Raw genomic sequence first — 10,292 nt, 5'->3', positions numbered from 1 at the left:
TCCATCCTTCCACCTCAGCCTTCCGAGTAGCTGGAATTACAGGCGTGCGCTACCACGCCCGGCTGATTTTTGATTTATTGTAGAGATGAGGTCTTGCTGCCCAGGCGGGTCTCGAACCTGCAGGCTCAGGCAATCCACTCACCTCAGCCTCCCAAAGGTATGGGATTACAGGCTGAGTCACCAAGCCCGGCCAGATGTCTTCTTTTTATAAGAAATCTGCTATCAAATAAAGTAGTAAAATGATCTGATATCGCCATTCTTCCTCCATAAGGAATCACTGTCAGAAACACTCAGTCTTACAAGTGCTCACACTGAGCCTCGGCAGCTGATGACATCACCACAGTATCCTAGCAAATGCCTTGTGCTAAGGACGCATGGGAGGGTGCTCCTGGGGACACCATGGTCCTTCTGAAAGGAGTTCAGTCATGCTGCTTAGCTGAAACCACCATAACAGAGTGGGCAGGACGTTGCTTCGTGATGGCACAGTAGTTCAGTCATACTCGATGATAGGAGTTCTGCGGACGGATGGTGACAGTGGCACAACTAAGACAGTGTGCTTAATGCCACTGAACTGTGCACTTAAAATGGTTAAAATGGCAACAGTTCTCATATATACGTCACCACAATTAAAAATAATAATTTAAAGAGAAACATTAACACAGTTTCATGCTGTAATTTTTTTTTTTGAATTGGAGTCTCACTCTGTTGCCCAGGTTGGAGTGCAGTGGCACACTCACAGCCATCCCAGCGTTGACCTGCTGGGTTCCAGCGATCCCTCTGCCTCAGTCTTCCAAGTAGCCAGAACTACAGGTGCACGCTACCACGCTGGGCTAATTTTTTATTTATTGTAGAGACGAGGTCTCGCCAAGTTGCCCAGGCTTGTCTTGAATCTGTGGGCTCAGGCAATCTACTCATCTCGACTTCCCAAAGTGCTGGGATTATAGGCTGAGCCATCGAGCCCGGCCCATGTTGTAATTCTTTCTGGGGAAAGGGCACGTTATTTCCACTTTCCTGTATGTCCCCCTTTAAAAATAAACCTATTTTTTAAAAATAAGGAACTAAAATTTTAACACCTAGGATATTGTCTAATAAAAATTCTGCTGCGTTTGATGGTCTTATGTTTCTTCCCTTCTAGAATAAACAAAGAATGTAAATTCACAATAGGCCTTCAATGAAGAGATACAAAGCTAAACATCTGGTGAAATAACACAGATAAGTTGGTTAGGAGTCTAAAGAAATGTTTTCGGATTCCATGAAGTCAATAAAAGGAATCCAAAGAGTTTCAGAAATCCTTCCTCTTTTATTATATTTGGCCATCAGCATAAAAGCATTAAAAAGAAAGGCTGAGATTTTAAAAACTGCTCCTTCCAGGGAACTCAACAGAAGCAGATTGGAGTGCCCAAGTTCCTTCATCTTCTTTCATTTCTATAGGAACCTGAACTGAAGAACTTTCAGAACAAGGGAAAAAAATATAAGTCAGATAAAAGTAGGATGAGAAAGCTGGGGAAGGTGATTCATGCCTATAATCCCAGCATTCTGGAAGGCTGAGGTAGAAGGACCACTTGAGCCTAGGAATTCAAAACCAGCCTGGGCAACATAGCAAGACTTTGTCTCTACGAAAATAAAAAAAAAATTAGCTAAGAATGGTGGCACTGTAGTCCCAGCTACTTGGGAGGCTGAGGAGGGAGGATAGCTTGAGCCCAGGAGCTTGAGGCCGCAGCGAGCTATGATCATGTCACTGTACTCCAGCCTGGGCAAAAAAAGGAGTAAGGAGAGAAAGAGGAAAAGATCCCACATATGCAGCACTGGAGGTTGCACGGAAGGAATGCTAGCATGATAAAGGGAAGAACAGCAGTCTCAAAATGCATCAAACACATCAGGCTCAGACATGGGGAGAGAAGACTCACATTCTGGCTATATCTGTGGGGGTACTAAGCCCAGATGGCTCCCAGGGGCTTCCAGCCTGAGACATCTACTTCTATGCCATAGCAGCATCAATGTGTGGGGGACGGTCTAGGATTTGGGATGTGGGCCTGCATGATCACAGGGCAAGTGCGATCTGTATTCATGGGGTCGGCCAGATCTTACAATTCTAAAGACATGAGTAACCAATTAGGAAGTAAATTAATTATTTTACAACTCTGAAAACACATATGAATATTAACATTAAAATACCTAAGGTGGAAATGCAATCATCACTGATGTGGGGTTGGTGCATATATGGAAAGCAGCTCTCTGGAGAAAAGCTCTCTTACTCCCTCGGGGCTTTTTTACAGAGTATGGATTTTTTAATTCCTAGTGGAATATTTTTCATACACCATTGCAGACTATTAAGTACCAGATATTACATTATGTAGTTTAAACTTTGCACTACTGCATGAGAAAGACCTCCCTGGTCGAAAGAACTATTTTTTACGGCTAGCATTTTTTAATATGAAAATGAACACTCCTTCAGGGTAAGATCACTACAACTGGAGTTTGGAAGAACTTTCTAACTGAACATATCCATCAATGTGTAGACATTCTCTCGGGGGTGGAGGGTGAGCGGGAGAGCAGGAACACCACAGGAGGAAGGCTTGCTAATAACTTACAGTGTCGACACAGGGCAGAGCAGTGGGTTTATAAGGCCTGCCTCCACTGGCACAACCGTAACACACAGGGGACAAGCACAGGGGGCTGGCAAGTTAAAAGAAATAATCACGTTAGAGAGCAAAGATAAAAACTACAAGAAAGTTCAGGACAGTTAAAGGTACACTTGCTAATGGTGGACTATTAGCCACATACCCAGGAGAGATGCAGACTCAAGAAATATTAAAAAGGCAATATAAATGCACTTTTCAGGCAATTCTTGAGAAAACAGATCCCTTGCAGAATTTTGGAGTCAAATGTGGAAATAAAATCTAAGTGCTGGTGATCCTTTAAAAATCTTTGCCACAGAGAACTTGGATACTCAATATTTGGAAAAATTGAAAGTTAAACAAAATTGACTACTCACTTGTACACTGTGCCTCCATTGCCATGGCCAAGGGTGTCTCGATACCGGATGTCTTGTTCATTCATCTCCACAAGAAAGAAAGAAAAACAAAAAGGGTGTCATGCTGTGGATAGAAATGTCAAGGAAAAGCAACTCTGGGCCATAAACAACAAGCAGTCTGGGTCATTTCAAGTTCAGCTGCAAGAACGAGAAGATCAATACAACATTTGCTGTCCAATTTATAAAAGACGATACCAAGGGACAAAGTGATGGAAAGTTTAATGACAATTTGTTTGCCTGGGTCATTTCATTAAAGTTTGATAAAAGGTGTCAAAATGGAATGATATAACATAGCTCAAAAGGGTCAGGTCAGAGATACTGGTAAGAAAACAGTCCCCAGTACTGCATATAACCAATGCCAAAGTCAAACTTAGAAAGACAGCACACACACAGATGCACATCCAGCAATCTAATGCATGATCTGTACATAAATCAGTCCTGGGAACGCCTCCAGTCATCCTGTAATTAACATTTAACAAACTAACTGAATAATGTCTATGATTTTCCTTGGGTAGATTCAGCTTTCTTTTTGCAAATGATAAGCAGTATACAAAAAACTGGGTGGAAATCACATGGTAAAGATAGAAAGGAACACAATCAATGTACTCTAGGATGCACATTTCGTCACATATTATAATGCATAAAAGCATACAGTCTAGGCAATTAATTTTTATAAGATAAAGTTATTTTCACAGGTTAATATATAAAACAGTCTGCACATTTTCCAAGGTTCTAAAAACCTATTATGCTACAAATGTTACTCTAATTTGTATCATGAATAGTAGGTGAATTATGTTAATGCCCATAAAATAATGTTTAAGAATTTTAGAGGACTCTCTAAAATATTGTTCATCAGATGACTTTAAGATGGGTCAGACTTTATTTGATATGTTCAGTAATTTTCTACACACCGGTCCAGTTGCTTAAAAATTAACTGCCAACTTTATTCACAAAGTGGATTTAATAGAAGTGTTACTTTCCATATAGCTAAAGCTTGGGAAAAGCCATAGTAAGCCCTGAAAAAAAAAAATCAATTTCTAGGAAATTGCACTGACTTGCATGGGCAGAAAATGGATGGAGTTTTTAATTCAATATCATTTGCCAAAAAGAAAATAGTTTGCTCTCAGATCACTATAGTAAAGCTTTAAATATTTTGCTCGGCTTTAAACTTACACCAATTGAATAAAGCAAGCCACCATTTATCAAGGGAAATATTTTCCTTCTGCACATTTCTGAAGTTGAAGCTTCAGAGAGCTGTGATAATTAGGAGAACAGTGCAGGTAACAGAAACAGCCTCCCTTCCAAGCTGCTTTGCCAGTCCCTAAAAGAATATTGACAGATTGATGTGTAAAGGCCAATTCAGCACCCAATTTAATTGTAGTACAATCAGAACTATGAAATTTACAATCAGCTAATTACTATATTTAGGGTCAGTGAGGAAATGACAGACAAGTCAGAAAAATGGGCTACTATTTTCCTATTGGAGGGGAGTTTCATTCTCCACCAGCATTATATTACTAGTACAGAAAAATATTTTAAGCTGTTTCAGAGACAAATAATAGGAAATCTCAGTATGCTCGACTAAATGATATGCCGAAAGCAGCATGAAGAAAAGCAGCACATCAGCTGCCCTGAGACGCTGGCTTGTAGAGCTGCTCTGAGGTTGACTGCGATCAGTGGCGGATCCATAAACAGCGGCGGCTAGCGGCAGGTGCAAGCAAGCTGCCAGGCCAGGTCCCTCCAAACATTTCTCTAGGTGATCAGTGTGTCTCTTAACAACATAAAGTGGGCCCCTAACTTGCCTGACAAGCAGCACTCTCATCATGGCCTGAAATCTGTCTCGGGGACTCAACTGCACACATTCCGAATCTGTGGCCTGGGTCTGGGGCGAGCAGGACGTAGCTCTGTGTCGCAAGGTCTGGCTCTGCAGAGCTGCAGTCCACGGTGGCATCTTCTCCCTTCTCCACAGGCCAGAGGCTTGATTCTCTGAGCACGCTCAACCACTGTAACCCTGGCGCTAAAGTCCTGCCATCACAAGGGCCCACTAGGAAGCTCAGCAGCCACCCACGCAACACTCCACACATCCAACCCAACAAGCAGCAGTGGGTGTCTCTCAGGTCAGGGCACAGGCTGGGGGCATGTGCAGCAGGGAGAGGGAGGAGGGAGAGGGAGGAGGGAGAGGGTGGCTGGCTACAAGTGCACACACATGTGCACCAAGCACTGAGTAAGCAAATTCAAGGATGGAAAACATCAAGGCTAATATGGAATCCCTCAGATAACAAGAAAACTTCAAGAGTCTTACAGAGATAAAATGGTTCAGAAGAACAGGTTCTAGAACCATGTCACTTAAAAAGACAGTACCCAGCAAAAATTAATTACAGTGTTTCCTAAAATGTTTTTCTTATAGTGTCTTAAAGTTATACAGTCTTTGGTTTATGAACTGATTGTTAGTTTTTTAATATTAAAAAAAAATCAGATTTTTTTGTTTATTTGAATTTTCTGATGTTTATATAGTCTATACAAATATTCATGTTTTTTAAAAAGCTTTAAAAAGGAAAACTATTAGGGTGGAGTTCATGAACTGATAACATTTGTTGAATTTCATATTTCTAAACAAAATGGGTTTAGAAATATGAAAAAAAAATATATATATATATATATATATTTTTTTTTTTTAAGTTAGAGTCTTACTCTGTCACCCAGACTGGAGTGCAGTGGAATGATCAAAGCTCACTGTAGTCTCAACCTTCTGGTTTCAGAAGATCACCCCTCCTCAGCCTCTCAAGTAGCTGGGACAGTCTCTCAAGTAGCTGGGACTACAGGCATGTACCATCACACCTGGCTAACTTTTTAAATTTTTTTTGTAAAGATGGGGTATTGCTATGTTGCCCAGGATAGTCTTGAACTTCTGGGCTCAAGCAATCCTCCTGCCTCAGCCTCCCAAAAGTGCTGGGATTATAGGAGTAAAGCACCATGTCCAGCCTCTAGTTGATCTCAACTATGAAAAAAATCAACAACGGAATCAAACAACTAACATTTCTTCCTTTTTTGTTTAGATTAGGGGTATTAATCCAACTTTTCAAAATGCAGCACAGAAACACTGCTCATTATATAAGAAGGTGGAAGTATGGAGACAACCTCTCCATCAACAGCCCTGGCCCACAGGAATGTAAACACCCAACTGACAGACACTCCCAAGGCAAAAGCAATTTCATCAGCTATAATGCTTGTTTTGAAGAAAAGTTTTAAAAATCACACTGCTCTTCAAATTGAACATAGGTGAAGTTTTTATTCAATAAAAATCCCAAATAGTTTTAAAGTATTGTTCAGTGTCCTTATTTTGTCTAAAAGAGTAAATAAAAGGCAGAATAACAGATGTGAGAGAGGAGTAGGAAAGCTACAGAGTTACAATGATATGTCAATTGCCAAAATAGCAGGTGACCTCAGAGAAAGGACTGGCACAAAGTCCGATCCTACTCAAAGAGGCTGGGCCACCACAGACAGATAGCTGCCCAGCGGGAGCCAGGAGGTGCTGTGGGGGAAGAGGGTGACTTGTGGTTTGGACTTAGGCACACAGCCTCATTCATGGTTCAGGCTTCAGATAGGACTCAGGATGAACTTAGGAACCTAAGAGTTTTATACTGGTTATAACAGAGTTTTTACAGCTAATTTTATAGTAGATACCTATTCCCCTCCCCCATTTTTTTCTAAACACAAAAAAGTTTTCTAAAGGCACCTAAGGGTCTCAAAATAACAACCAAAGATGCAACTGGACCGAAATCAGTTCTAGATCTGACTTCTCAGTACGTGTACACTTGATTTATCAGGAATAGAAAAATACTGGCACCTTCTCCTACAAAATAAAAAAACAAAAAGAAAAAACAACTGTAGAGATACAAACATCAAAGTCACATAGCCTTGGAGTAACTGTGCACTTCTGCAATTCTTTAAATTGGCCCTTTGGGCTATTTCTAATCAGTGTCCAATCTAGGGCCAGTGTTACACAGACGATGCCACACTAGAACTGAAGGAAGAGCAGCACAGCCAGGAGACACGGCAGTGAGACCGACTTACAACGTTCAACAAAACATGACAAAAACACCCTAGGATTTATTTTTTTAAGCTGGAAAAATGAAATCCGCTATCATAAAGCAATAACAGGAAAACAATGTCTTCATTCCAAAGACTAAATGATATACCTTTTAAAAAGTGCTTGGTTTAATATATTAATGAAATTAATGGGGAAAAGTGAAATGGAATTCAATTACGGATCAGCAAAAAAACATTCTTTGTTTATTGTCTGCCTATGTTAAGAAGAATCAGTACCTATCGCTTATAAATCATTAAAATACAAATGCTCAATTAATCCTTATTTTATATGTAAAGGTCTGACAGAAACTAGGTCTATCACTAGACCTCTGCTTCACAAATCGAAGCAATAATGGGTTCAGAAAGCAGTCACACTCTATGAGCAGACAATTGGAGAGATTTAGTAAATCCCACTTTATAGAGCACAGACTAATCGGAAAACACAAGCCAGTCAAATGTTTCTTATGAACTGTTGACACTATATCAATGCTGAATCAATTGGTGGCATTTACTCTGAGTGACAGAAAAGAAATAAATATTTATATCACATAACCTATATCAATGAACCCAGGCAGAAAGCTATTTCTAACCTGTCAATATTTGATTATCTTGAAGAATCATGTTCCTTTCTTTTAATGATTAATATGAATTCCTTATTAAATCTAAGTGGAGGCTAGTGGAAAGGCAAATCATTATTAATGCTTGAGAGCATAAACCATTGAAATAAAAAACTACACTCAAGTGTTAAAGTATCGTTAAATGTGACTTACATCCTCCATAGCAGAGGTCAGTGTTCAGCCAAGAAATGTACCCCTGCCCACACTGTGCACGGTCCCTGCTCACGCCCTGTCCGGAGTCCTATGGCACCAAGGAGCTGAGGAATTCATCACATAAAGGAGTATTTTGAAAGTTTCCAAAGGTGGGTTTTTGGTTTTTTGTTTTTGTTTTTTTTTTTTTTTTTGCATGAGAATAAATATAAGAAAGGCTAATCCTTAAAAGAAAAAAAATGCCACACTGTTTAATGTGGGGTTAACACATCCCCAAGGGAAAGCAATAAACAATCTTTAAGTGTCAAAAATCATTGCCATGACATTCTCCCACCACAGAGAACCTCATAACTGAGACCACTCAGATATTTATGACAGGTTTGTTGTCAAGACATTAGGGACGTTTCAGAAAGCTTATTTTTTTTGCAGTTGATATAAACTGTTTCCCATTTTTTGAAAGAGGAATCTATGACAGGTTATTTTCCATTGCCTGGGTTGAACAAATGTAGTTAAAACTTCTTAATTTATGTCAATTTTGAAATATATTTTCCAGCTGAAGCACACAAGTGACTCATACATAAATTATAATTAGTAACTAGAATGCAAGTGTGCTGAAGATACATAAATGTTCTAGGCTTGGTATTTCTGCTTTCAGTTAGATTTTGTCTACCCTGGTTATGAACACATTCGGGCACTGGGGAACTACAGACATGGACCACAATCAAAACAAATCTTGGCTGCTTGAAGTTAAAAGTGTTGGATAAAGGCCCTGAAAATGCTGAGACGACTGAGATTACACCTGCACCACCATATAGAGGCTATTGAAGGAATAAAACTTGTCACGCACTCTGGATGACAATCAGATGTCAGAACCAGATCAACTTAATGCTTTCTAACTGTGTTCAAGGAACTGTGTGTTAAGTAAGCCATGTTTCCAGAGCACGAGATCGGTGCCTGCTTCAAGGAGGCACCCAATAAGGCCCCACGTCACAGGTGACCCTGCAGGACAGGAACCGGCACCCAGCCTTGTCTTCCCGACACGCTCCATGCAGGTACTTGACTCATGAAATGCCAATGAGGCTGGAGGGTCAGCGTGTGAAGGCACTGAATAAGCATCTGAGATAATTAAGATTTCAGCCTTCGAAACATGGACGGGAAGTGAACAGCAGTTAAGAAAATCAATAAGAGTCTTTTATTTGCAGTGACACAGATGTCTCAGTCAATAGAGCCTAATAGGCAGGCCTGATCGCAGTGGACAGGCGCCTGCCTCCCAGGATATCAAAGGGCTCCACTCTAACAAATACCGAGATGCATTCATGCAGCTACTGGAGAGCCAGGACCCTATTGGTAGCTGCATTGACCAGTGTATGTTTAAAAGCACGATTCTATTTCAGAGGTATCCATTTGTTTGAATCAAAATTAGTGAGAATAACTGGCCCGCAGGTCTGTTAATCCCTCACTAGTTAGGTTAGGTCATTTAGCTTTGGATGGCCAGTCGACTGGGCAAAACATGGTCTCCTGAGGCCCAGGGATTATAATCGTCCAGAGGTCTGCTATCACTCTGTTGCCCTGAAAAGCCAGTGTTAGTTGCAGGACAAAAGAAGCAGCCAAGGTACGACAGTGACGGTTTTCCTTTTCTCCCCAAAGATAATGAAAGAAACCATCACCTCAGAGCGCAGGGCCGTTTCCACAGCCCGTGAGTTGACACACTTGTTCAGAACTGATTAACTTTTTCTAAACTGAGATGGCAGCAGGGTGTGTGCATAGTACTTCAATCTGCTAGGAGTGAAACCCATTAGCGCAGTTTGAAAAACGGGCTGCAAATTGTTCTGCCAATCAAATTAAGCCATGTTAGTCACTTATGACAGGAAGAAATTCATGGACTCTTTATCTGTTTAATAAGTTTATGGATACAAAAACTGGACAGTAAGAAGCTGCTACTATGTGAAAATCTTGATATGTAATAACACCTACCTGGCCATTGGCTAATATTTTCTTCAATTCAGCAGAAGATTTCTTCAGGCTGAAAAGGAAAGACACAAATTTTAGTGGCAAAATCATCAACACCTCCCAACACCACTGAAAATTCCAGACTAAAATACACCTTTGCTTTTGGTTATAGGCATTGACACCTTCCTTCTCCTGATATAAAATGTTTTCAAAAGTAACCAGCCAAACGCCAACAGTATCTACGAAGAGACTGAAACCCTGGGAGTCACCTAAGTAACATAGTCGCGTGAAGCTGCAGTGTTTCATGGGCGGCTTCAGTGCCTGGTTTGATTTTGTTTTTGGGGGGCATGGGCTCTGCTGCCTTTGGTGGCCTTTATGTGGACAATCTCCTCTGCTAAGCACAAAGTACTTAACAACACACTTTTAGACTGTTCAGAGCAAAGGGTACAGAA

The 10,292-nt window shown here is 40.6% G+C and overlaps 1 protein-coding gene across 2 annotated transcripts in view; it reads right to left on the bottom strand.

Moving 5' to 3' along the window:
• Positions 1–10,292, bottom strand: part of MAP2K5 (mitogen-activated protein kinase kinase 5) — a 237,197-nt gene that overhangs the window by 182,126 nt on the left and 44,779 nt on the right. For both annotated transcript variants that reach the window (XM_008064694.1, XM_021715641.1), the window contains exons 7-8: positions 9,865–9,913; positions 2,996–3,060 (exon numbers count right to left, since the gene is read on the bottom strand). In XM_008064694.1, the coding sequence (XP_008062885.1) occupies positions 2,996–3,060; positions 9,865–9,913 (114 nt within the window). The remainder of the gene's footprint in view (positions 1–2,995; positions 3,061–9,864; positions 9,914–10,292) is intronic.

The sequence above is a fragment of the Carlito syrichta genome, unplaced genomic scaffold, assembly GCF_000164805.1.
Source record: "Carlito syrichta isolate Samal-C Ts95f unplaced genomic scaffold, Tarsius_syrichta-2.0.1 Scaffold101933, whole genome shotgun sequence".
Classification (NCBI taxonomy): domain Eukaryota; kingdom Metazoa; phylum Chordata; class Mammalia; order Primates; family Tarsiidae; genus Carlito; species Carlito syrichta.
The sequence above is the reverse complement of the archived record's forward strand: the minus strand, read 5'-3'. Positions and strand labels throughout refer to the sequence as shown.